This window comes from Rhipicephalus sanguineus, chromosome 3 (genome assembly GCF_013339695.2).
Source record: "Rhipicephalus sanguineus isolate Rsan-2018 chromosome 3, BIME_Rsan_1.4, whole genome shotgun sequence".
Lineage (NCBI taxonomy): Eukaryota > Metazoa > Arthropoda > Arachnida > Ixodida > Ixodidae > Rhipicephalus > Rhipicephalus sanguineus.
Window position 1 is genome coordinate 57,830,397 of NC_051178.1, and position 27,802 is coordinate 57,858,198.

A 27,802-nucleotide genomic window follows, 5' to 3' on the forward strand; every position below is an offset into this window, starting at 1 on the left:
TTCAGCCTAATTTTCTTGCTAAATTTTATGCCACGCTTCCTATTTGAAATCTAACAAGACAGAATTTTAGGAAAAAAAGAAGGCTTAAAGCGATGAGAAATCGCTGAAAGGGAATGTCGCTGGAGCCAACGTTTTGACATAAGGACTTGTTTGACATGAGGACATGAGGACAAGTCCCCTTTTGGAAGCGTTGTCTCCAGCGACAATGCCTGTTAAGCAATTTATCTCCAATTCAATGTAATTTTAGTAGAAAAATCTCCGGGCAGTAAGTCGTCCTAGTGGAAACTGATGGGTAACATTGCGAAAAAACTTCGATTGGCTAGCAGAGGCAATGGTTCACGTCCAGTAAACAGGCTCCGACTTTTTAAATGCGAAGCATTTCTTAGCGAACTTCTGCGACTTTGAGCGTATCTATCTATCTATCTATCTATCTATCTATCTATCTATCTATCTATCTATCTATCTATCTATCTATCTATCTATCTATCTATCTATCTATCTATCTATCTATCTATCTATCTATCTATCTATCTATCTATCTATCTATCTATCTATCTTATAAAGGCGTTTATTGACGGCACTAGTCGACGAAGCACAACGGCGACAGTCAAGACAGAGCGCGGACTCTGAGCGCGAGGAGCGTGCTGTCAGAGAAGAGCCGAAGCGGAACGACCCACTAGAGAGCGCCCGAGAGGGCGACCCATTACATAGACTTCCAACGCTTCGCTACAATACCCCGGGTACGAAAAAGGGAGCCGCCTGGCGACCTAACTGCTTGTCACTATGAGCGGGTCATGATAGGGCTTCAGGCGCTCCACGTTGACAATGTCGCGCCCTCGACGGCGCATGTCCGAAGATGGTTCAATGGGCTCGATCAGGTAGTTGACCGGGGATGTGCGTTCGACGACACGGTAGGGGCCGTCGTACTTGGGCAGCAGTTTGGAAGAGAGGCCAGGTGCAGTGGTAGGGACTGAGAGCCATACGAGTGCTCCAGGGCGGTACGTGGGCGCAGAAGTGGTGGTGTCACCGCGAATGCTCTTTTGCCGCTCTTGGTCATGCGTAGTAAACGTCTTGGCAAGCTCCCGACACTCCTCAGCAAGTCTGGCTGTGGCAGAAATAGGCGCACACTCAGACGGATCCGGCTTGTATGGAAGGATTGTGTCGATTGTGTGCGACGGGTGTCTGCCGTACAATAAGAAAAAGGGGGAGAAACCAGTAGTGCTCTGAGGGGCGGTATTATAGGCGTAGGTGACGAAAGGCAGAATGGCATCCCAATTGGTGTGATCGGCGGCGACGTACATCGAGAGCATGTCGCCGAGCGTGCGGTTAAAGCGTTCGGTGAGGCCATTCGTCTGCGGGTGGTAAGCAGTAGTTTTCCGGTGAACAACGTTGCACTCTTTCAGGATGGCTTCGACGACTTCCGACAAGAAGACACGACCTCGATCGCTGAGCAGCTCCTGGGGTGGACCGTGGCGCAGCATGAATCGGTGCAGTAGGAAGGAAGCAACATCGCGCGCTGTAGCCGCTGGGAGGGCGGCAGTTTCGGCGTATCGCGTAAGGTGGTCAACAGCGACGATGGCCCAGCGGTTACCAGCCGACGTTAGAGGAAGTGGTCCATACAAGTCTATGCCAACGCGCCCGAACGGACGGTCAGGGCAAGGCAGAGGTTGCAGAACTGCCGGCGACAGGTGCGTTGATGTTTTGCGGCGCTGGCAATCGATGCAGGAGCGAACGAACTTCTGCACGTAGCGGTACATCCCTCGCCAAAAGTACCGTTGGCGAATGCGATGGTAGGTTTTCGATACCCCAGAGTGTGCGCACTGCGGATCAGAGTGGAACGATTCGCATATGTCAGAACGCAGACTGCGGGGTATTACGAGTAGCCACTGGCGGCCGTCGCCGTAATTGCGTCGGTGGAGGAGGTCGTCGCGAACGGCGAAATGGCGGGCTTGACGACGCAACGCGCGAGTGGATGGTGTTGCCGATGGATCAGTCAGCAAGTCTATCAATGAGGCGATCCAGTGATCCTTGCGCTGTTCAGTAGCGATGGTGTGAATGTCGATAGAAGAAACGACATTGTGAGACACTGAGCTATGGGTATTGTCGTCAGGCAAGGGGGAGCGCGAGAGTGCGTCGGCGTCAGCATGCTGGCGTCCATTGCGGTACAGCACGCGGATATCGTAGTCCTGTAGGCGAAGTGCCCAGCGGGCGAGGCGACCTGAGGGATCCTTCAGTGACGACAACCAGCATAGTGCATGATGGTCGGTGATCACATCAAATGGGCGACCATACAAATAAGGTCGGAATTTCGTAAGGGCCCAGATGATCGCCAGGCATTCCTTTTCGGTGACGGTGTAATTCGCCTCGGCTTTAGTAAGCGTACGGCTTGCATACGCCACGACATATTCAGGGAACCCTGGTTTGCGCTGCGCAAGGACAGCGCCAAGGCCAACACCACTAGCGTCTGTGTGTACCTCTGTAGGAGCCGTAGGGTCGTAGTGGCGTAGTATGGGAGGCGACGTCAACAAACGGCGGAGCTTTTCGAAAGCGTCGTCGCACTCGGACGACCATGAATGGAGGGGCCCGTTACTTCCGAGGAGCTTCGTCAGAGGCGATATGATAGTCGCGAAATTTCGAATGAAGCGCCGAAAGTAGGAACACAGTCCTACGAAACTGCGCAGTTCTTTGACGGACGTAGGTTTCGGGAACTCGGTCACGGCGCGAAGTTTGCCTGGATCGGGGAGAATTCCGTCCTTGGACACGACGTAGCCGAGGATTGTCAGCTGCCGTGCTGCAAATCGGCACTTCTTTAGGTTCAGTTGCAGACCGGCGTCGCTCAAACGCATCAAAACATGCCGTAGGCGTTGAAGATGGGTGGAAATGTCCGGAGCAAAAACGACGACGTCGTCGAGGTAGCACAAGCACGTGTGCCATTTCAGGTTGCGCAGAACGGTATCCATCATGCGCTCAAAGGTGGCGGGCGCATTACACAACCCAAACGGCATGACGTTGAATTCGTACAGGCCGTCGGGCGTGACAAAGGCGGTCTTCGGTCGAGCGTCGTCAGCCATAGGTACTTGCCAGTACCCTGAGCGCAAATCGAGAGATGAAAAGAATTCGGCGCCTTGCAGGCTGTCAATCGCATCGTCTATTCGCGGCAGTGGATACACGTCCTTACGAGTGATCTTGTTGAGTCGTCTGTAGTCCACACAGAACCGCACAGAACCGTCCTTCTTCGCAACAAGTACGACAGGAGACGCCCAGGGGCTGTTGGAGGGTCGAATAACATCGCGTCGAAGCATGTCGTCGACTTGCTCGGTGATTACACGGCGTTCTGTAGGAGATACGCGATATGGACGTTGCCGCAGTGGCAGGTGGGCGCCAGTATCGATGCCGTGCGTAACGGCCGAGGTGCGGCCGAGAGGCGTTTGAGCGACATCGAAAGAAGAGCGAAATTCTTCCAACAGGTCCAGAAGCTGGGAACGCTGGACCTGCGTAAGGTTGTCAGCTATGGTGGAACCAAACACGTCAGCGGGTGATGAACCAGACATCGAAACAGCACTGAGCGTACTGGAACTGCGGCCGTGCGTGTCATCGGGTTCGTCCATAACTTGTGCGTCTTCGAGGGGTTCCACGCTGCCGAGACATTCCCCTCGCACCAACGTAACACTGTACGGGGAGGGGTTGATTACAAAAATAGAGGTGCTTCCCTGAGTGATTTGAACGGTCGCGAAAGGCACCAGCAAGCCTTTCCTCGTGCAAATACGGTCACATGGCGAGAGGAGTGCAACGGTGTCGGATAGACTGGCGCAGTAGACGGACACCGCCGTTGACGAGTTTGCAGGCAATTTGATGTCGTCTTTGACGAGTACCTTGCTCGCAGCCGACGGACTGTCTTCCGGCGTCAAATTAGAGAATGGTGACAGCTCTATTTCGGCTGGTGCGCAATGAATGACGGCGTCGTGGCGGGAGAGAAAATCCCATCCGAGGATGACGTCGTGAGAGCAGGCAGGAATTATGATCAGTTCGACGACGTACATAGCGTCCTTAATCATGACGCGGGCTGTGCACACCGCTGTAGGGTGAATACCTTGGGCGCTGGCTGTACGGAGGGAGAGCCCGGAAAGTGGCGTCGTCACTTTGCGCAGTATTCGGCTAAGCTTTGCGTCCATAACGGATACAGCGGCTCCAGTGTCGATAAGGGCAGATGCACGAACACCGTCTACAAACACGTCTATCACGTTCGATGGGCTTCGCTGAGGGCTTTCACAGTTCGATCGCGTCGCAGCCCTTGCCTCGTGGACTGCGACGACTAGTTTTCCTGGTCGCGTGGGACCAGACGTGGCCGCATCGGGGACAGTGAACGGCGTCGTGGTGACGGTGAACGGCGGGTAGAGGGCGCTGGGCGAGACGGCGGTGACATAGGCTGCGGTGAATCGTAATACGGGCGGCTCGACTGGCTTGGCATGGTTGAGGCGACTGGAGGCGACTGCACGCGATTGCAATAGCGGGCGACGTGACCGGCGCAACCACACGCAAAGCAGATGGGGCGGTTGTCGGCAGTGCGCCATCGGTTCGCCGGGGTGGGTCCCATCCATGGCCCAAGACGCGGTGGACGGGGCGGCGGCTGATAGGACTGCATGGTGGGCTGCAGTCGTGGCCTAGGAATGACGTCGGCGTACGCAGCCGGCACACTCGCCTGGAAGGCCTGTGTTCTGGCGACGACTTCGGCGTAAGGATGTGGGGCAGACACAGGGATCGCTGGGGGTGGCCTGGCTACAACTTGCGCGTAACTGAGTGGCGCAAGCGCCGGAGGTGGCTGGTGGTATTCCGGCATGACCTCCGCGATTTCCTGTTGAATAGCGCGGCGTAAGGGAGGCAGCAGTGTGGTCGACGGCTGTTCAACATGCTGCGACTGAGGCAAGGTCAGTAGAGAAAGCTGGCGGGCAATTTCCTCGCGTACAAATGACTTGACCTCGGCGAGCAAGCCCGAGTGATCAGAAATGGCCCACAAGCCAGCGAGGTCGCCGTCGCGTGATGGAGGTCGACGGGTCAGCAACCGCTGCCGGCGCAGCTCCTCGTAGCTTTGACAGAGCGTGATCACCTCTGTCACGGTACGAGGGTTCTTGGCGAGCAGCATGGTGAAGGCATCGTCGTCGATGCCTTTCATAACGTGTCGAATCTTGTCAGACTCAGACATGGTTACGTCGGCCTTCTTGCACAAGTCGAGGACGTCTTCGATGTAGCTGGTAAACGACTCACCGGTCTGCTGAGCTCGTTCACGTAAACGCTGTTCGGCTTGCAATTTACGTACGGCAGGTCGGCCAAACACGTTGATGATGGCGGTCTTGAAATCAGACCACGTGAGGAAATCGGTTGCGTGGTTGTTGTACCACAGGCTGGCCACACCCGCGAGGTAGAAAACCAGGTTACTCAGCTTTCCTGCCTCGTCCCATTTGTTGGGTACGCTCACGCGCTCGTATATCGCGAGCCAGTCCTCCACGTCAGTGCCATCCGCGCCGGTGAATATAGGAGGGTCGCGGATGCGGGGGGAACCGGAGCATGGTGTCGGTACAGGGGGAAGCGTTTGCTGGGCGGCGTCTTGAGGCATGGTAGAGGGCACGGTACGGGATCGAAGCGCCAGGGGCATCGAACGGACCGAAGCTGGTTGGACGGCGCAGCACTCTCCACCAAATTATAAAGGCGTTTATTGACGGCACTAGTCGACGAAGCACAACGGCGACAGTCAAGACAGAGCGCGGACTCTGAGCGCGAGGAGCGTGCTGTCAGAGAAGAGCCGAAGCGGACGACCCACTAGAGAGCGCCCGAGAGGGCGACCCATTACATAGACTTCCAACGCTTCGCTACAATCTATCTATCTATCTATCTATCTATCTATCTATCTATCTATCTATCTATCTATCTATCTATCTATCTATCTATCTATCTATCTATCTACTAGCCGCCTACGACTTTGTTTTCTCCTGGCCATTTCGTTAATCGTATGTATACCAAAATTGGTATGGCATAACATGACAGTATTACGTACATAAATGACAGGTCATAACATGAAAATCAAGGCATGCATGTCGTGAACAACACGACTTACATTCCACGGTATTAGGGCTCTTGCGGCCGTTCCGGTAATTTCATATGTAAGAAAAGTGGTATGGCGTGACAAGAGTTCATGACGAACATAATGAGAGGTCCTAACGTGCAAATCGCGACACGCATTTCACGTACAGCAACATTTACATCACATGGTGTCGGGGCTCTCGCGGCCGTTTAAATGAATGGGTATATATGAAAACTGGTATGACGAGACATTTCTGTATGACGAACATAACTGACACGTAGTAACATGAAAATCATGACATGCATGTCATGTACGACATGGTTTACATGCCACGCTCATGGCGCACTCGCAGCCATTTCGCTAGATTGATATTGTGCGACGCGATTGTCGACGAACATAGGTGACAGGTGGTAACATGAAAACCATGACATGCATGTCATGTATGTCATGCTTGAAGTGCCACGCTCATGGTGGATTCGCGGCCGTTACGCTAGCTTGATATGCACCAACATTGGTATTGCGGGATGCGACTGTATGACGAATATAAATAACAGGTCCTAACATGCGAATCATATTAGGCATGTCATGTACGGTATGATTTACATGACACTGTCATGGGGCGCTTGCGGCCTTTTTATTAACTGGATATATACCAAAATTGGTATGGCATGACACGAGCGCGTCGTGAACATAAATGACAGGCCATGCAGTGTATATACCAGAATATACGTAGGAGGGTAGCGAATTGGGCGAGTTTTTTCTCTTTTTCCTCCGTGTTCCATTTGCGCTAGCCATCATGACCAGAATATACGTTTCATTGGACCAGCTGACCACACACACACACACACACACACACACACACATATATATATATATATATATATATATATATATATATATACAGGTCATACATTGTATATACCAGATTGTGCACGCATGCGTGCATGGCACACATGCGATATATGATGAACTAGATGCCGTGGCATGAATGATTTCATTAGGCTCAAAGACAAACAAGGCAATGTATGCAGCTCTTTGCTGGCTGCTTCGCATTACATCAATTGCCACAGTGCGTGGGATGTGCCGGATTTTCTTTTTAGCCAAACAAGCTTGGCGATTCGTGCAGACAGCCTAGACGATCACATTTTATGAATAGCATAGCGCTGCGCGCCACGCAGATGCTTCATTTCGAAAAACAATTTTCGCGTCCCTCTCTAGCGCCTGTCCAGTCTTCCTCGTGCTCGAAGTGACGTGATCTTGCCCATGGGCAACATTACGTTGCACCGACTTCATCTATTGATCATCTGCACTACGAGACGGCGCCTTGGCCCTGCGGTAATGTGGTTTTGGCCACGCATTTACCGCACTTCCTCACCCCACCGCTACGGTGACCCCAGCACCACTCTGACTAGCTGAAGGAAGCTTCTGACACGTGGAGGAAGCCTTGCTCGGTCGTTGGCTGCGTGCCGATGACGTATTCGCTGTCGTCATATTACGTTGCCGAAGTGGGCGTAGTCACGACAGCGGGCTACGGCTACTCCTCTTGGCTGCCGAAAAGGGTGGGAAGGCCGAGCGAGAAGCCGAAACCAGCCGACGCGGGTTGTTCTATACCCTGTAACTTTCTTATCACAGCACTTATTAGCAAAAATCTTGCGGCAGCATGTTCACATCGTACAAGCGCGCAGTTACCGCTTCATTGCATGTTCGTTTTGGAGCGTGGGGTTGTTTACTGGCCCTTTAAAGACAACTGTCAGCATCATGAAGAAGACCTTGATGCCTTACTGCAGTCATGTATATTGCCGCGAGTCTTATATTTCATGAGTGTAAGCTTCACCCACAAAGACTGTGGGCAACGCGCTGCGCAGGCCTCGCCGTGATGTGTAGGAAGCTTCGCGATTGTTTTGGAACAATCTGTTAAGATTGCGCGCCGCACGAGAATGTTCCAGCTTTGTCGAGAGATAACGCCGCCACCAGCGATATCGCTGGAAAATTCGATAGCGCCTGTATAAAAGCCGACGCGCTTGACTGCTTGTCAGTCGATCGACGGACGACGCCCTGTTCGCCGCTATCATTGTACAGCGTGTATTGCTGTAGTTCTAGTTCTCATTTTCCCGGCCACAAGTTCGGCCAAATAAACAGTTTCATTCTGCAAACGCCGACTGCTGTCTTCGTCGACGTCACGACCACGTGACATCTGATGGAGGTGCTGCTTCATGATCCGGACACCACCGCGGAGCGCTGACCCAAGCCCAAGCCGCGAAGAAGACGACTCTAAGGACAACCCGAATCCTCGAACCAGCCGTCGGCAGAAGGGACTACAACCAGAGTACGGGCTCCTTCCCGAAAACGCCAGGCTGCCGAAGACCGCCACATCGACCGCCGAGACGATGACTGACGCAGTGCCCCCTACGGCAATCGTGATGCAGCCACCCAGGGAGCCGCCGACGTTCCGTGGTTCGCCATGTGAAGACCCCGAGACTTGGCTCGAGACCTTTGAAAGGGTCTCAACATTTAATAACTGGAACTGCGAGGACAAGCTGCGCCACGTATACTTCTACCTAGAAGACGCCGCGAGGACGTGGTTCGAGAACCGTGAATCCGCCCTACAAACATGGGATCTCTTTCGGACGACGTTCCTAAGCACGTTCACGAGCGTGGTCCGCAAGGAACGGGCCGCGGCTATGCTGGAGACCCGTGTGCAGCTGCCCAATGAAAATATTGCCATCTACACGGAAGAGATGAATCGCCTGTTTCGACACGCCGACCCAAGTATGCCCGAAGAGAAGAAAGTGAGGTTCCTCATGCGGGGTGTCAAACAGGAACTCTTCGCTGGATTGATAAGGAATCCGCCGAAGACGGTCGCTGAATTTGCATCGGAGGCTTCCACGATCGAGAAAACGCTTGAGATGCGAACGCGGCAATACAACCGCAGCTTCTCGGCTACAAGCTACGCCGACGTTCAAGCCCTAGGACCCGCCGACCTGCGTGAGACGATTCGAGCAATCGTGCAAGAGGAGTTGCGAAAAATTCTACCTCCGTCGCAACCTCAAGTAGAATCCATCGCCGACGTCGTGCGCCAGGAGATCCAGCATTCACTCGGCGCGCCTCAGCTAGCAGAGCCGCAGCCGCAAGCTATTAGCTATGCTGCTGCAGCCCGCCGTCATGTTCCTCCTCCACGCCCCCGCCAAGACGCCACACCGCCGCAGTACCGTCGCCAGACGCCGCCGCCGCCACCGACGCCCTACCGACCACCTGCCGGCCAGCGTAACACCCCGAGGAAGACCGATGTCTGGCGTGCCCCCGACAACCGCCCGCTCTGCTACCACTGCGGAGAGGCCGGCCACACGTACCGCCGCTGCCAGTACCGACAGATAGGACTACGCGGATTCGCTATCAACGCGCCGCGCCCGGAGCCAGGCGAACGGCCGCGCGACATCAACGACTACCTCGCCGGAACACAGTGGCAAGAACGACGACCTTCCCGCTCGCCGTCGCCCGGCCGCTACATGTCACCGCACCGCCGGCCGTACACTGGCCCAAACCGGGGCCGGTCGCCTAGCCCGTATCCGGAAAACTAAGGGCAGCAACCGATGGAGGTGCGGTTGCTGAACGACGAAATGCTGAAGATCCTCCGCCGTCGACGACGACGCCGCGACGAAGTTCAGAGCCCCCGCCGAACGCCGAACGACGTCCTGAAGACGAAACTTTGCGACCGGAAGCAGACCTGACAACGCAACGAGGAAGCAGCGGTGCAAACCGACGCAGCCGTGACCCGACGCCGCGACGTAACCGCAACGCAAGACGGCGGACTAGCGACCTCGACGTTCTGATCGACGGCCACAACGTCACCGCTCTCGTCGATACTGGAGCAGACTATTCCGTCATCAGTGGGCCGTTCGCAGCACAGTTGAAGAAAGTTAGGACTGCTTGGGAAGGCCCCGAGATCCGGACCGCTGGAGGCCATCTGATAACGCCGATTGGTGTCTGCGCGGCACGAGTCACCATCAATAACTGGACTTATCCTGCAAGCTTTCTAATTCTACAAAACTGCTCCAGGGATGTGATACTGGGAATGGACTTCCTAAGTGACCACGGCGCCGTCATCGACCTGAGCTCTGAGTCGATAACATTGAACTCAGACAAAGCGCTCCCGCCCCACGCGATGCCAGGCAACCATGCATTGAATGTGATAGAAGAGCAGGTGACCATTCCGCCGCGCTCCAGCGTCATTATTTCCGTCGGCACCGAAAAAGCTGCGAACCTTGAAGGCGTCATCGAAGGCGATCAGCACCTACTCCTGAACCGTCAAATTTGCGTCGCACGAGGTATAGCCGAGCTGCGTGACGGTAAAGCCAAAGTAGTGCTGACAAACTTCAGCCAAGAATATAGGCACCTGAACTTCGGTACGACTGTTGCCTACATCGACGAATGCGTAGCCGCCAGCGATGCTTTCGCCCTCTTCGATGCTGCCGAACCTGCTTCGACGAATAGAGGTCCCGAACCGGATTTTGACGTCAACCCAAGCCTTCCGAAGGCCAAACAAGACCAGCTCAAACCCTGCTCTTGCAATACAAGGACTGTTTCTCGTCGTCATCGCGGGTCCGACAAACGCCCCTTGCGAAGCACCGCATTATAACAGAAGAAAATTCTCGACCACTCCGTCAGAGCCCATACAGAGTTTCTACTCGAGAGCGCGACGCGATAAAGAAACAAGTCGACGAGGTGCTATGCGACAACATCATCCAGCCGTCCAAGAGTCCGTGGGCGTCACCCGTGGTGTTAGTGAAGAAGAAGGATGGGACACTGCGCTTCTGCGTTGATTACCGGCGCCTGAACAAAATCACGAAGAAGGACGTGTACCCCCTCCCACGAATAGACGACACCCTGGATCGACTTCACAACGCGACGCACTTTTCGTCGATGGTCCTCAAGACCGGCTACTGGCAAATCGAAGTCGACGAGAGAGACCGAGAAAAGACTGCCTTTATAACACCCGACGGCCTCTTTGAGTTCAAGGTCATGCCTTTCGGTCTTTGCTCGGCACCTGCGACGTTCCAGCGTGTCATGGACACCGTACTGGCCGGATTGAAGTGGCAGACGTGCCTTGTGTATTTGGACGACGTCGTCGTGTTTTCCTCGACCTTCGACGAGCATCTCCGGCGGCTTGAGACAGTACTTCAAGCAATCGAGGCCTCTGGACTGACCCTGAAGCCAGAAAAGTGCAGATTCGCGTATGACGAGCTCCTGTTTCTGGGTCATGTGATCAGCAAGTCTAGAGTGCGCCCAGACCCGCGGAAAACAGCTGCCATCGCCGACTTTGCGCCACCCACCGACAAGAAGGCCGTGCGCCGATTTCTCGGCTTATGTGCCTATTACCGACGCTTCGTCAAAAACTTTTCACGGATCGCCGAACCACTGACGCTTCTCACGAAGAATAACGTGGAATTCAGGTGGGAAGCGGCGCAAGTGGAAGCCTTTCAAGAACTTAAACGACGCCTGCAGACGCCACCCATACTTGCGCATTTCGACGATTGCGCCGATACGGAAATACACACCGACGCAAGCAGCGTAGGACTCGGTGCCGTCCTTGTGCAAAAGACTGACGGGCTTGAAAGGGTTATCAGTTATGCTAGCCGGTCACTATCCAAGGCAGAAGCAAACTATTCCACAACAGAAAAGGAATGCCTTGCCATTCTCTGGGCTACGTCAAAGTTTCGCCCCTACCTCTATGGCAGGCCCTTCAAAGTTGTTAGTGACCATCACACCTTATGTTGGCTAGCTAACTTGAAGGACCCTTCAGGTCGTCTCGCACGATGGAGTCTGAGGCTTCAAGAATTCGATATTACCGTCGTGTACAAGTCTGGACGAAAACACTCCGACGCCGACTGCCTGTCTCGTGCCCCCGTCGACGCGCCGCCGCAAGACGACGACGATGACTGCTTCCTCGGAACTATAAGTGCTGACGACTTCGCCGAAAGGCAACGGGCCGACGCGGAACTGGGGGGCCTTATTGAGTACCTCGAGTGCAAGACCGCCGTGGTTCCGAAGGTATTCAAGCGAGGACTGCCGTCGTTTTTCTTACGGAACGGCGTTCTCCTGAAGAAGAACTTCTCGCCACTTCGAACCGACTACCTTCTCGTCGTGCCCTCATCATTGCGACCAGAAGTCCTCCAGGCCCTACACGACGACCCGACGGCTGGACACCTCGGTGTTTCCCGAACGCTCGCCAGAGTACAGGAAAAATACTACTGGCCACGCCTTGCTGCCGACGTCGCCCACTACGTTAAGACTTGCCGAGATTGCCAGCGGCGGAAGACACCGCCGACTAGGCCAGCGGGACTTCTGCAGCCAATCGATCCACCTCACCGGCCGTTCCAGCAAATCGGGATGGACCTACTGGGGCCGTTCCCGACGTCGACTTCCGGCAACAAGTGGATCGTCGTAGCGACTGACTACCTCACCCGCTACGCCGAGACAAAGGCCTTGCCCAAAGGGAGTGCCGCCGAGGTAGCCAAGTTCTTCGTGGAGAACATCGTCTTGCGACATGGCGCCCCAAAGGTCCTCATCACAGACAGAGGTACCGCCTTTACTGCGGACCTAACTCGGGCGATCTTGAAGTACAGCGAGACGAGCCACCGCCGAACCACCGCCTACCACCCGCAGACCAATGGCCTCACCGAGCGTCTAAATAAGACCATCGCCGACATGCTCGCCATGTACGTCGACGTTGAGCACAAGACGTGGGACGCCGTCCTTCCGTATGTGACCTTCGCTTACAACACGGCCGTCCAAGAAACGACGCAGATGACGCCGTACAAGTTAGTCTACGGAAGGAGCACAGCGACGACGCTCGACGCCATGTTACCCAACGTCACCGACGAAGAAAATGTCGACGCCGCCGCTTACTTACAACGTGCCGAAGAAGCTCGACAGCTGGCCCGCCTGCGCATCAAGACCCAGCAGCACACCGACAGCCGTCGCTACAACCTTCGACGACGCTTCGTCGAGTACCAGCCCGGCGACCGTGTCTGGGTCTGGACGCCAATACGACGACGCGGACTGAGCGAGAAGCTTCTTCGACGATACTTCGGACCGTACACGGTACTTCGACGTCTCGGCGTACTCGACTACGAGGTTGTCCCCGACGGCATCACGAACTCCCAGAGGCGCCGAGCTCGACCCGAGGTCGTGCATGTGGTGCGCCTTAAACCGTACTATGCTCGTTAGCGCACCGGAGGACTCTAATGTTTGCTTTCTTTATTAGTTTTCTTTAGTATTGCATGTATTCATGTTCTGTTTTTAAGCATCGGGACGATGCTTTTTCAGAGGGGGTCATTGCCGCGAGTCTTATATATGAGTGTAAGCTTCACCCACAAAGACTGTGGGCAACGCGCTGCGCAGGCCTCGCCGTGATGTGTAGGAAGCTTCGCGATTGTTTTGGAACAATCTGTTAAGATTGCGCGCCGCACGAGAATGTTCCAGCTTTGTCGAGAGATAACGCCGCCACCAGCGATATCGCTGGAAAGTTTGATAGCGCCTGTATAAAAGCCGACGCGCTTGACTGCTTGTCAGTCGATCGACGGACGACGCCCTGTTCGCCGCTATCATTGTACAGCGTGTATTGCTGTAGTTCTAGTTCTCATTTTCCCGGCCACAAGTTCGGCCAAATAAACAGTTTCATTCTGCAAACGCCGACTGCTGTCTTCGTCGACGTCACGACCACGTGACAATATCTGCGTGAACTGAGAGTTACAGAACATGCGCTGAAATCTCTCGGACAACCTTGCTAGCTTTCGTATGTAGTTATTTACTCAGCGTGAAGGTAGTGACATTTTTCTTAATATCTGCGCAGCCGTTCTGGCCGGAGCCGCTGGTATTTCGCCGCATGATCATACGGAGCACCATCAAGGAGTTCACTACGAAGGTAAGAATTCACATGCGATGAATATCCTGCGGCAGATAATGCTCACATTATCTAGTGTTTCTAAATGTACAAGAGAAATAAAACTTGTTTTTAGTGAAATACGAATTGTGCGGACGCATTAATGACATCCTAAGCGCCACCGTCGTTATTTCGTCCTGGTATGGGCTTGATAAGCTAAAGTTTTGAAAGCTGCCATTTCCTGACGAGCAGGGAACATCACTGTGGTGCAAGTCGCAACTCTCCGCATTGAATTACGGTTTCAATGGGTAACCCTACTATGACATTCCGTATGAATCCCGATACTTTTGTGTTTTCTATAAAAGTGGTATTTTAAATTTGTCGGAGTTTATGTGGAATACGCATACACTCTGTAAAATATACGTTAATTATAGGCACTTATTCAAATGACAAACAGAATGTTTCAATAAAGGAGTACAAACACTTTCGCTTAATTCATGTATTGGTGCATGCAACACTTATTTTATTGTGATGTTTGCTACCGGAAATTTTAAGATAACAGGGAGCTGAGCTAGTTGGTTAATGTTAAAGAGACGTGCCTTCTTTCTTTTCCGCTGTTCTGCGCCTTTTCAATTGTTAGTCGGCGCTTGTGGTGCCTTGACTTCTCTCTTGTGTCCGTGTTTGCACGCCCTGTCTCCTTAACGTGGTTATCGGAAATGACGCTTCGGTAAGAAGACAGTGAGTTGATTAGAGGCAAGCATTGCAGTGCTAATTGCAGGAACTAAATAAATTAACTTTTTAATTATAAGATACACGCGGCCTGCGCCACTGAAATATTGAAGTCCTTCCTGCGAAGAGACCATTACCGCTTTACATTTACGAAAGTGACCTTTCTCAGTTATTGCGCAGTAATGAAATGTGACCAAATTCACCGGCGGAAGTGAAATCGAAGCGCCGATGAGCGAGACGACCAGACTGACGTCATTGTTTCCGACAGCTATTGCAGTGGTGTTAGTTCCGCATTAATCAACTTGTGTGCGCCTTGCGTTCTATACCCACAAGTGCAGCGCTCACTACGAAGCGAAGTATATCGATGGTTGCTGTAAGAACGCTAGCTGATGCTGGACGTCTCGAAGAGTATGTAAGTTGCACTCTTCCGCGTTTCGGTTTCAACGGCGAAAATTGTCAGAATAAATCACTCTGCTAAAATTTCCAGAGCCTGTTCTTTGAAAACTTGAAAACAACTATTGGCTCCTTTCTGAAAGAGTTCAAAATCTCCTATTGGACCTGGATGAATTAAAGAGTTAATTTAATTTATATAATTAATGCATGCAGTGGAAACCTATACCTATCCTAAGATGTCTGCCGCTGCGAGCAAATATCGCCCTAACCTTATTTTTGAGGATTTTCGGACGCATTTCTTGAAACTCCCTGTGTATGTTTCACCTAAATGTTCAGAAGGTTTTATAACCGTTATTGTTTTTGTTGACGTTTGACCTGATTCGTCTCTTTCTGCAATAAGACTCCAGCGCTATTCTGTGCCACTTGTGACTACCATCTATGGCAGTGTGCCACGGGCACCCCAAAATGAACGCGATCCCCACTTTTAAAGCGGGGAGGTACAAAGGTGGACCTCACATTTACACCAGCAATACACGGTCTCAGTGCAAACTGTTACCTGATATATTGTTATTATACTTTAATTATATCAGTGTTGACAAGCCGAGCTCCCGAGTTTAACCACGTTAAGTGCATCATGCACTTGATTGACAAAGTCGGCGAGGCAGCGTGACATCACAAGTCCTGAGCCCATATAGGACTTTTCATGAACATTGTACGCATGCAGCGCATTTACAACTTCATTCTCAGTGGACCACGTGTTACAAACGCTCCAATGCATAAAATTCTCCAAAATTCCTTACAGCAGTGCAGCTCAGACCTCAACGATGTAACGCGTACTGTAAGCAGGACCTCTCGTTTTGTACTTCTCAAAACCGGGGGCTTCTGCATGAAGGTAGTTGTGAAGAGTTTCTGCAGAGACCCCCCGACAGCACGCCACACATATCCACGGCGCTCGTGCAGCTTATCTGAGGTGCACAGCTACACAACACGTTTCCAGGGCATATGTATAAGGACAAACAGAGCGAACAGTTGAGGATTTTTTTGTTAATTTGATTGTTTTTCGGACTCCTAGGGCGGAGAAAAGCCTTCCAAAACATTCAAGCTCAATAATGCATACATCCTGGCGCAAAGAAGATGATGATAACGGGAGGACTAAAACCAAAGCGCACAAGTCTCGGCCGCTTGTTGCATAGTCGAAACTTGAAATAGCGCGAGCCTGTTACCCCGTGAACTAGACGCAACCGCCGAGCGAATCAAAACGACTGACGTCTTTTGCAACGCACCTCGAAAGCCGTCCTTTGGTGCGCCAACGAACGCCAGTTGTTGTCCAAAGACCGAGTTGCCGCCCGGCTTCGAAATAACACGCAAAAGACGCCTAACCCTAATTTAGACAGTTGCAAACTTTCATATAAATGCAAAATTCGCTGGTTACGCCTCCATAAATTCAAGCTGAGTTTTAACTACTCTGGGGATGAATTATAGACTAGAGCTTAAGTTAAAGGGGCCCTGCAAACATTTTCCAAGTAATAGTGAAACGACTTCATTCAAAAAGCTCATTGCTTCACGGATAGAGTGCCGCGAAAATTTTTAGAATCAGTCAAGTAGGATCGGAGTTGCAGGAATGTGTCGCGCGCTTCAAGCGCTTTCTCTCTCCTTCCGTACTAGCGAGCGCGCTGAAACTAAGCTAGGCAGGCAGGGTGATGACAAGGGGCCTTATCCTTTTTTTTTTCTTCGAACGCGCGCCTTACTCTAAGTGGATGGATGGATGCAGTGGATGGATGGATGCTATGAGCGTCCACTTTATAACGGGGCGGTGACAATTCTGCCACTAGGCTCGGAAAAAAAAACTTCCTTGTTTCATGTTGGCCTAATACCTTATCTACATTGATTAAATCTATGTTATTATACCAAAAAAATATAAATTCACGGTCCATCTCTCTGCCTCTTAAGGTAGAATGACCTTATTTTTCCCCATTATTTATTTTTGTACTTTATCTCTACTTTTCTGCCACCAATACTCTAACCGTCTCTTACTTATTTCTATCGTGGACGTGTTCAGCTTTCCATTGTTGTCCCTAAAACCCAAGGCTTCATATAGACTCGTGCCCACACGTATACCTGGTTGAGTATCGCCACATTCAATCAGTACATGTTCCATCGTTTCCTTAGTTCCCCCGCAGCATGTACATTGTTCTTCTTCGTTACCGAATCTCGCTTTATAACTACGCGTTCTAAGGCAGCCCGATCTTGCTTCAAACAGTAAAGCGCTTCCCCTTGAATTATCATAAAACCTTTCCCTCCTCATTTCGTTTTTTCCATTTCGGCAGTTACTCAGAGCCGGCTTCTGTTCCATCGCTGTCATCCAATAAGTCCTCTCTGCCTCTCTGACCTTCCTCTTAATGCTGCTTGTTGCCATATCGCCCGCACTGCTAGCTGTATATTTACTGGTGCGCCTCCTAGTTCTTTTTCTCCACTGCGTCTCAACGCTTTTTTTATACAAATACCTGAAAACCTTCTCTGCCCATCTACTCTTCTTCATTTTCCTCAGCCTCTCTTCGAATCTCCTTTTGCTCTGAGCTGCCCTCACTTCAGAGCCTGTGCATCCCATATCACCCTTTACCGCCTCAGTTGTCGTCTTCCCGTGAGCGCCCAACGCGAGGCGGCTCACCGTCCTTTGATTTACATCCATTCCTGATTGTACCTCTGACTTCATGCACACCACTGAGTTCCCAAATGTAAGCCCCGGGACCATCACACCCTTCCACACCCCTCGAAGCACCTCGTACCTATTGTGTCCCTATAAAGCTCTGTGCTTCATAATTGCAGCATTCCTCTTTTCCTTTGCTACCGATGCTTTCTCTTGTACCTCCATATATCTGTCTCCCTCATTTACCCATACTCCGAGGTACTTGTACTCGCTTACCCTGGGTATTTTTTGCCCCTGTATTAAGACCGCATGGTCTTCGTCATCGTTGAATACCATCAATCCACATTTTGTTGCACTAAATCCTAGTCCTAGAGCCTCACATTCCCTTTCGCATATATCTGCCGGTCACTGTATATCATCTTGACAGTCCGCAAATAAGACAATATGATCAGCATAAAATATACCTGGAAGCTTCTGCTCAACCATCCTGCCGACCTGTTTTTGCGACAAATTAAATCCAATGTTGCTACCCTCTAGCGCTTTTTCCTTCCTCACCATGTACAGCATGAATAACAGCGGGGACAAAGGACATCCCTGTCTTAGCCCCTTGCTAATTTCAACGCTGTCCTTGCTACTTATTCCTTCCCATTCTATACAAACTGTGTTTTATCGGTATATTTCCCTCAAAAGCTGTATACAGTCGTCCCCTATGCCCACTTCTTTCAATATATCCCGTAAAATTTCCTGATTAACGTTGTCATACGCCCCGGTGATGTCTAGATAAGCTACGTATAAGGGCCTGTTTTCTATTCTCGATATTTCTATACACCGGATAAGAACAAACAGATTATCGTCTAACCGCCTGTCGATTCGAAATCCATTCTGAAGTTCTTCCAAAATATCATTTTCTTCTACCCACGCTTCTATTTTTTTTACTGCCTGCATCGCCAACCTGTATAGCACCGATGTAATGGTTAGCGGTCTATACGAGCGACTGTTATCCTTTTCTCCCCTGCCTTTATAGATTAAGTTCATTCTACTTTTTCGCCAACTGTCTGGTATTTCCCTCTCCTGTAAGCACTTTTCTACTGCTTTCAGCAGTGCTTCTTTAGTGTTATGTCCGAGTTCGTTAATGAGGCTGACGGGAACCCCATCCAAGCCCGGAGTAGTGCGCTTAGGAATTTTTCCTTCGGCCTTCTTCCAATTGAAATTCTCTAGTGCTACATCTTCGTCGGTTGCACTCCTTTGCGTACTTTTACTCACCGGGGGAATCCCCTGGGCGACCGTTTTAAACGAATCGGCTGTTATCTTTCTGATGTAACCTAGCGCTTCATACCCTTCCAATTGATTTCCTCCTTCATCTACAAAACGTTGTTGCATTGTGACAGACTTCCTACCCAGCGCTTTTAGGTGGCTTCAAAATATCCTAGGCGCGGCCTTCTTCTTTTCGCGAGTCTCTGTCATCCAGCGTTCAGTTTCATTTCTAATTTTTGCCTCGACTAATTTCTGCACAATGGATTTTTGCTCTAAATATATTTCCCATATTTCGTTGACTTCGTCCTGTGGCCGCTTCTCCTTTTTTGCCTGTCTGTGCTCCCGTGATGCCTCACGTCGCTTCTCGATCGCCTCTTGGATTTCTTTGTTCCACCAACTTTTTGGCTATCTCTTTACTTTCCAACAAATAGTTTTCTTCTCTTTTTCCATTTCTTTCGTGATTACATGCAGCAGCTCACTATACTTCCAGTCTTTACCTGGTAGTTCGTCTACTTTTTCCTCGACTCTTGCGGCTATACTTGTTATTTGTTTGTCATTTAGATACAACCTGCCAAACTTTGATTCTATGTTCTTGTTTTCAGTTTTATGTCCCATTTGTAATATTATGCGTTTATAATCACTACCCAAGCTGTTAATGCCTTCCTCGTCTATTCTCATCTCTCTGAGTTTGTCATATATTCCTTCTGTCATGAGGCAATAATCAATGCTCGATTGCCTGTTTCCGACTTCCCACGTGATCTGCCCCTCACAGTTAGGCCCCACGTTAACTATCTCAAGACTAGGTTGCTCGCAGAGATCTAGCAATAACTTGCCATTGGTGTCTGAATATCCGTCAAGGTCATGAATGTGAGCGTTCATGTCCCCTAGAAGGATTATTTCAGCATCATGGCCAAATTCTTTAATATCGGTGCTTATGCATTTCACTATCTCCAGATTCTTTTCTCTGAAGTTATTCCCCGTCCACGAGTAAGCTACACCTAGCCACGTTTTCTTTCCACCCACTGCCCGAAACCCATATGTGGTCTGAGCACGTTTGTTTCACTCTATCCCATTTTGTTCTGCTATGAATTAGCATTCCAAAACCTTCACCCCTCCTTTCTGATGTGATCCTGTTACATCCTTCCCAAATATAATTGTCAAAGTGTGGTGGCGCTTTGAAGTTTCTAAGGTGTGTTTCTGTAACCGCATAAACACCTATCCGTTCCTTGTTTAACTGTCCCTCAACCTCTAACCATTTCGCCTTTTTTCTGCCACCCTGCATGTTAAAGTAACTAATTGCAGCACGCGCCTTCTCCCTTTTTTTACCTTTTCCCTGGTTTTTCCGTATACTGCCTGTCAAAGAGTCCTCCTGGTCTTTTTCCTCATTACAAGCTACCCTGGGCACCGAAGGGCCCGCGGGCCCCCCAGAAAAGCTACTGCGCGTCCTCCAAGTCGCCAAACCTCCTCATGACGAAGCTTCCTATCGAAGTGTATTCCGAAGTGCGATCGCGAGCGAGCGGCACCTGGCGGCATCCCGCGGCGTCCACGCTACCTATGCAGAGCATGATACTTAAATCAGCCAATGACCGTGGACTTCGGCTTTATGGCATCATTTGTCAAGAGAACAGGGTACAATTTTCAACTGATTTGGGAATTAATTTTAAATTATTCCTCATACTGACTGACTGACTGACTGACTGACTGACTGACTGACTGACTGACTGACTGACTGGCTGGCTGGCTGGCTGGCTGGCTGGGCTGGCTGGACTGGACTGGACTGGTGCTGGACTGGACTGACTGGACTGTACTGGACTGGACTGGACTGGACTGGACTGACTGCGGACTGGACTGGCTGGACTGGACTGGACTGGACTAGGCTGTCTGGACTTGGCTGCTGGACTGGACTGGTGGCTGGACTGGCTTGACTGGGACTGGACTGACTGCTGGACTGACTGACTGACTGACCTGACTTGACTGACCTGACTGACTGGGACTGACTGACTGACTGACTGACTGACTGACTGACTGACTGACTGACTACTGACTGACTGACTGACCTGACTGACTGACTGACTGACCTGACTGACTGACTGACTGACTGACTGACTGACTGGACTGACTGACGGCTGACTGACTGACTGACTGACTGACTGACTGACTGACTGACTGACTGACTGACTGACTGACTGACTGACTGACTGACTGACCTGACTGACTGACTGACTGACTGACTGACTGACTGACTGACTGACTGACTGACTGACTGACTGACTGACTGACTGACTGACTGACTGACTGAACTGACTGACTGACTGACTGACTGACTGACTGACTGACTGACTGACTGACTGACTGACTGACTGACTGACTGACTGACTGACTGACTGACTGACTGACTGACTGACTGACTGACTGACTGACTGACTGACTGACTGACTGACTGACTGACTGACTGACTGACTGACTGACTGACTGACTGACTGACTGACCTGACTGACTGACTGACTGACTGACTGACTGACTGACGGACTGACTGAACTGACTGACTGACTGACTGACTGACTGACTGACTGACTGACTGACTGACTGACTGACTGACTGACTGACTGACTGACTGACTGACTGACTGACGACTGACTGACTGACTGACTGACTGACTGACTGACTGACTGACTGACTGACTGACTGACTGACTGACTGACTGACTGGACTGACTGACTGACGACTGACTGACTGACTGACTGACTGACTGACTGACTGACTGACTGACTGACTGACTGACTGACTGACTGACTGACTGACTGACTGACTGACTGACTGACTGACTGACTGACTGACTGACTGACTGACTGACTGACTGACTGACTGACTGACTGACTGACTGACTGACTGACTGACTGACTGACTGACTGACTGACTGACTGACTGACTGACTGGCGTACTGACTGACTGACTGACTGACTGACTGACTGACTGACTGACTGACTGGACTGACTGACTGACTGACTGACTGACTGACTGACTGACTGACTGACTGACCTGACTGACTGACTGACTGACTGACTGACTGACTGCTGACTGACTGATGACTGACTGACTGACTGACTGACTGACTGACTGACTGACTGACTGACTGACTGACTGACTGACTGACTGACTGACTGACTGACTGACTGACTGACTGACTGACTGACTGACTGACTGACTGACTGACTGACTGACTGACTGACTGACTGACTGACTGACTGACTGACTGACTGACTGACTGACTGACTACGTCTTTGGCGTGGTTTCTTCTTCGTGCGGGCTCGTGAGGCAGCACTTTGTGGCTGCTTGGCCCGTGTATGCCGTTGCGGATGCTTGGTCGAAGCTATCGGCTGGCGGTTGTTATCTAACATGTTCATTAGAAAGTGGTTGCGCGCGATTTCGTGCACATGGTCGTTTGCCACACTTTCCCAAATTTAAGAATAGAACAAATAATGCTCCGATAACACAAAAGAGCGCACACCAATGTTCCAACCATTTGAGTACTTTAGTCCATATTTCAATGCACTAGACATTCGTCTATTTCATTTCAAAATATATTGGAGGTAAACACATGTCAGCTAGGTGCAGTCATGAATAATACCTCTCTTGCATAACAAAGCTCTCATACGAAATAACAATTTATAAACAATCTAAAAAATATGAAATTGTAGCATTTCTTAGCGAACCCAACGAACAAGGTACTTCGAGTATTTCTATCTATCTATCTATCTATCTATCTATCTATCTATCTATCTATCTATCTATCTATCTATCTATCTATCTATCTATCTATCTATCTATCTATCTAGCCGCCCACGTCTGCGTGCTCTTGTGTTCGCCTCCTTAACTTAATTGGTGTAAACCAAATTTTGCATTGAAGGGTAAAAGGGTTTGACGAATATGACTGTCTGGCCATGACACGAATAACGTGAAAATCCTGTCGCGTACGTCGTCAAACTATTTCCTCCAGACACGTGTGGCACATACCCGTTTACCACGTGCCACGGTATAAGGGTATGCGCCACAGGTGATTGACTATATCTACCCAGGAAAGGCGAGAACAGACAGTGGTAATTAAATGCGAGAGCGTTAAGAAAAGCCCACATCGGCAGCGTTGACCCGACGAATGCAAAGAATAAAAATTAGGATCCCAGCAAGAACCGGACCAAATCATTCTGCGCGGTCTACCACAGAGCCACGCAAGGTCTAAAAAAAACGTCGGGCTTGCGCGGATAGCGCAGCACAGACAGCGAAAACTGGAGGAGTGGCATTTCTAGAGCCCGTTATAAACTATCTTGTGGCTACTAACACAAGTACGCTAGCGACGTACCCAATGCACCCAAATCATAATTTTTGTGAAGTTGGGAAGCACCCACCACGACATTATTCGTCATTCTACGGAGAAGCGAGGTACCATCTGTAAGGCATCATGTGCACTTTGTTGATGCGACGGTTGATGACGACGAAGAATTATGGCTGAGCCCTTTGTAATGAGTTGGAAGCATTAAAAGACCCAGTAGTTACGTAATTCGCATTGTGTGACGCCCGGTCTTTATTGAACTCTCCCACCAGACTTTATAACATATGTTAACGAGAGAAAGATTGAGAGAGAGGGAATCAACTTTATTGAGACCTTGAGGAAATGGATCATGGGAGCCTTATGGGCTTTCTTGGCAACCAAAGGAAGTGCACTGCGAGGAACCCACAACGCTATAAATCATAATTTTTGTGAAGAAGGAAAGCAGCCAATATGCAATTTTTCGTCGTTCTGCGGAGATCCGTGGCACCCGCTAAATACCTGTAAGACATTATGTTCACTTTGTTGATGCTGTGGCTGATGACGATGAAGAATTAATGACAGATCCCTTTGTAATGGCTTGGAAGCATTCAACAACGCTCTCGTTGCGCAATTCGCGTTGTGTGACGCCTGGTTACAGAATTTGCGTTGTGTGACTCCTGGTTGTTATTTTACTCTTCTACCACACTACATTACATATGTTAATGTGGTTCCTTCCCGACATCAAGCCTGTAAAAGGTCATTTTGCAATCTATTTTTTCCATAATTCTATACGAAGACCCTCGTAGAAGTAATTTGCGGTTGGCATAAGCGCTCGAGCGGAGTTCTCTCGTGAGACTGCATCAGTGTAGTGCTTAGGCTGGTGTCGGAAGCGTCCGCGCACAGTGCACATTATTTCGGGAGACCGGATAGGCGAAGCACAGGAGGGCTGCAGGTGCATTATAGAGCATCTTAAACACGTTCTCATGTGCCGCCTTCCACTTAACTTGTCAAAATGGCTTCCACTTAACAATGCTTTTATCACACTTTCTAGTTAAGTCCGTAACTGTAGCGTTGGTCTTGGCGGCATTTGGAATGAAGTACTCGTGGTAGCTGGTCAAGCGAAGAGTGCACACCTGTCGCTTCTTCCTTGGTTCTGATGCGGCTTGGATATTCTACAATATTATCGAGCCTTTCTCAGTGGTGCTAGCTTGTTCTGCCCAATGCGGTGTCCGATAAAATCTATTTCTTCCGTGCCGAATTCGTATTTGCTTGGACGCACGGTCAGTCCGACCGCTCCAGTTCAAGCGAAGAGCTACCTTAGAGAGGAGATATGTTCTTGCCAGGTTGAGCTTGCTAGCAAGACGCCGTCGTACTGGTACTCGACGCCGGGAGTTCCATCAGTAACTTGTCGCATCAACCAGGCGAAGACGGCGAGTGCCGTGTGCCGAACGGCATGCAGCGCAAATGTTATAGGCCAGAATTTGAAAAAAAAAAAGAACTTGGGTTTGGATATTTCGAAAAACAAAAGTTTTTTTTAATATCCCTGCAACAAATCTAACTTGAACAACCATCTATTGTTCGTAGCAATGGCGAAAAGTGGGTCCACCACGTGCGTGGTTTCTCAGTCCGCAATCAGAGCGCTACTCTCTCGTTGCAGATCGAACACAAAACGTTTACCTTTGTCAGGTTTGTCCAGGAGTAGCACCGAGGAAAGACGGGGTGACCTTGCGACCTCGATTATGCCGAGAGCCTTCATCTGATATACCTCGGCTTTGATGTCATCGAAGGTAGCAAATTTTAAGGGGCACTGCTTGACGTAAACCGCGGCGTCTGTTGTGAGTATGGATGATTGGAAAACGTGATGTAAAAAGGTGACAGTGTCCTGGAGCTCCTCTTTTTCTCGAGTGGTATATTTGTGAGTGTTTGTTTACAAGTTCTGGGACAGGGATCATTTCTTCTACTTAGAGCATACGACGCACGGGTGATATTATCGGTTTACAATTCGTGCAGAACATGACGGCGACGTCGTAGCGATGGCAAGTCCCGTCGAGAGTATCCATTTAATTCCTATCACAATATAGTGAAAATTAAGGAAGCACTGAGATATTTGCTTTGTTCAGTTGGCATGAAACATGTAAGACTTAAAGGCGCCCTGCAAAACTTTTCCAGTAACTATCGAATGGCTTCACTAAAGGAGTTTATTGCCTCTCGATTAGATCACCGCAAAAATTTTTAGAATCCCACAGGTAGGAGCGGAGTTACAGATTTGTCGCACGCTGTCATTACTTTCTCTCTTCCCTCGTCCTGACAAATGCGTTGGAAGCTAAGCAGAGAGGAATGGCACGGAGGAAAGAATTTACGTCACGCGCACGTCATGACCTTCAGCTCTTTTTCTTTCGTTTTCTTCGAACACCCTGCTTGCTTTCAGTGCGATAGCGAGCGCGCGCACGGGAATGTGGCGACCTCCTGCGGCGGTCGCCGTAAGTATGCAGCTCGAGATCCTCGAGAGCCAATGGCTGTGAATTCGAGTATATGGCGCGGTTAAATATATGGCACGGCACTATTTGTCGAGAGAAGAGAGAACGATGTCTAGCTGACTTTGAGAAGTAATTGTAAATTGCAGGCCATGTGCTGCGCTGTAATGTTTGGCTCACATGCTTTCAGGAGGCTCGACGACTAATTGGCAGCGTTTTCTGACCATGCTGAAATGTGTTGCACGGCCCCTTTAAGAGAGAGACATGTTAGTAGTAGTTCTAAAGCAGTATCGCCCTTTGCGCCGCTACAGTGTTTTTTACAAGTACCCGTGGAAGCTGTCGATCACTGTTATTTCGATTGGAACAATTGTTTTTTTTTTAATTTGCGTCTGCTACGTTCGAGTATTGTGGAGAGGCAATTTTATTAACGACAAGAAAAACTGAGTGTAAGGTGTATAAAAAACCTACAAAAAAAAAGAACGACCATGAAATAGACCACCGGTCCTAATTTAAAGCTTGGCGCAGTGTACTGATGAGTGACAATGAAAGAAACATAGTACACTGACTTATATTTTGATACGTTGATTCTAGGCTAATTATTTCGTAGGGGAACACTATGACGCAAGAGAAATCCTAAGTAGTGATTTGTAACTAAGCACAGCTCCTATTAGAGCGTATAATTCTGTGCTGAGGATACCTTGCTTGCTACCAATTTTTACTATTAATGGTCTTCCTGTTTATCGTTAAATGTCTATGGTAACCTGTGCCATATTACTTACAGATGGTGCCTATGGCTGCCCTTTGCTCGGCTTCATCTGCAAGCATCACTGCTTGTCGAGTGGACATGGCAGCGGCTACTGTGGTGGGCCTCATTTAGGAAGGTGTATTTGTCCCATTTGGTAACCCTGGAGGAGACTATGGCAGTAATAAATCAGACGTGTCTGAGCAATTTTTACACTGTGTTTTCTAACCGCAAGTACGTTCGTAAATTTTTTTCGGTTTCGGTAGTTGTAGAGACTTATGCGAATGGATGTTTGACTTCGATACCTAAATTCTGCAATCATGCAGCAGCGGGAATATATTGCTCCGATAAAAATACAAGTACATTTTCTTTGAATTATTACCAGAGGCAGGAGCGTAGCCGGGGGGGGGGTCGGGGGGGTTAATATCCCCCCCCCGAAAATTGTCAGTTTTGCTTGCGTATATATACACGCTCACGTACAAACGCACGCACGAACATACATAAAGTACAGTTGAACTTCCCCACCCTCCCGAAAAAAAATTCTGGCTATGCCCCTGACCAGAGGCATACGCATACGTCAAAATTTAGAGGCCTAAGAGCAAATACGGCTTTATTTATTATATTGCGCTTTATTTAATACGCAACACTTATGTTGATCCCCTTGGCGCAGCAAATAGCTAGCGAATAGAGATGGCCACGTGTTCTCTTTATATCCGCCTGCAAGGTGACCACTCAGTGTTTTACTTCCCATAAGCTGTTTGCGTGCCATCACTTGGCACAAGATGCGGCCTTAGGTGCACGATAATTCACGAGGGTAAGGGTGTGTTGTCGAGAAGAACAAACATGACTATATTCATACTGAGCGCGCAAGACAACAAGTCGTATACATTTTGGAGCGTACGCGGGTACCAGTGATTATGCTGGTATGCACGTAAAATGAGTAGTGTCCAGAAAACTGATGCGTCTCCCCTGTATATAAAGCTCTACGACATATGGCTGAGCTCGCCGCTATCGTTTGCTTTGTGTTTTGGATTTTCGCTGGGCTCTTGCTCGTACTAGCATCCTTAAAGGAGCGTACTTCTTTCCTTAAAACGTTACATACGTCAACCATAAAATTGGAATGTTATTACCATCAGAACTACGTGAAGCAAGCAAATACTAAAGTTTCGCTTATCGACACTATTACATAGAACCCACAAAGAAAACAACCTAAATCTAACTATTCTTGCTTTCAAAGGTCTACTCAATGTGTGTATATGATTACTGTTGCTGCAGTAAAAAGCTGACGCTCTTTCACTT

General features: G+C 49.8%; 1 protein-coding gene across 1 annotated transcript in view; it reads left to right on the forward strand.

The window, feature by feature from the left end:
* Nucleotides 1–26,704, forward strand: part of LOC119386652 (uncharacterized) — a 68,581-nt gene extending 41,877 nt beyond the window's left edge. The window contains exons 5-6 of the mRNA XM_049413206.1: nucleotides 13,929–14,000; nucleotides 26,543–26,704. Of these exons, the coding sequence (XP_049269163.1) occupies nucleotides 13,929–14,000; nucleotides 26,543–26,664 (194 nt within the window). The 3' untranslated portion in view covers nucleotides 26,665–26,704. The remainder of the gene's footprint in view (nucleotides 1–13,928; nucleotides 14,001–26,542) is intronic.
* The last annotated feature ends 1,098 nt before the right edge of the window (nucleotides 26,705–27,802 follow it).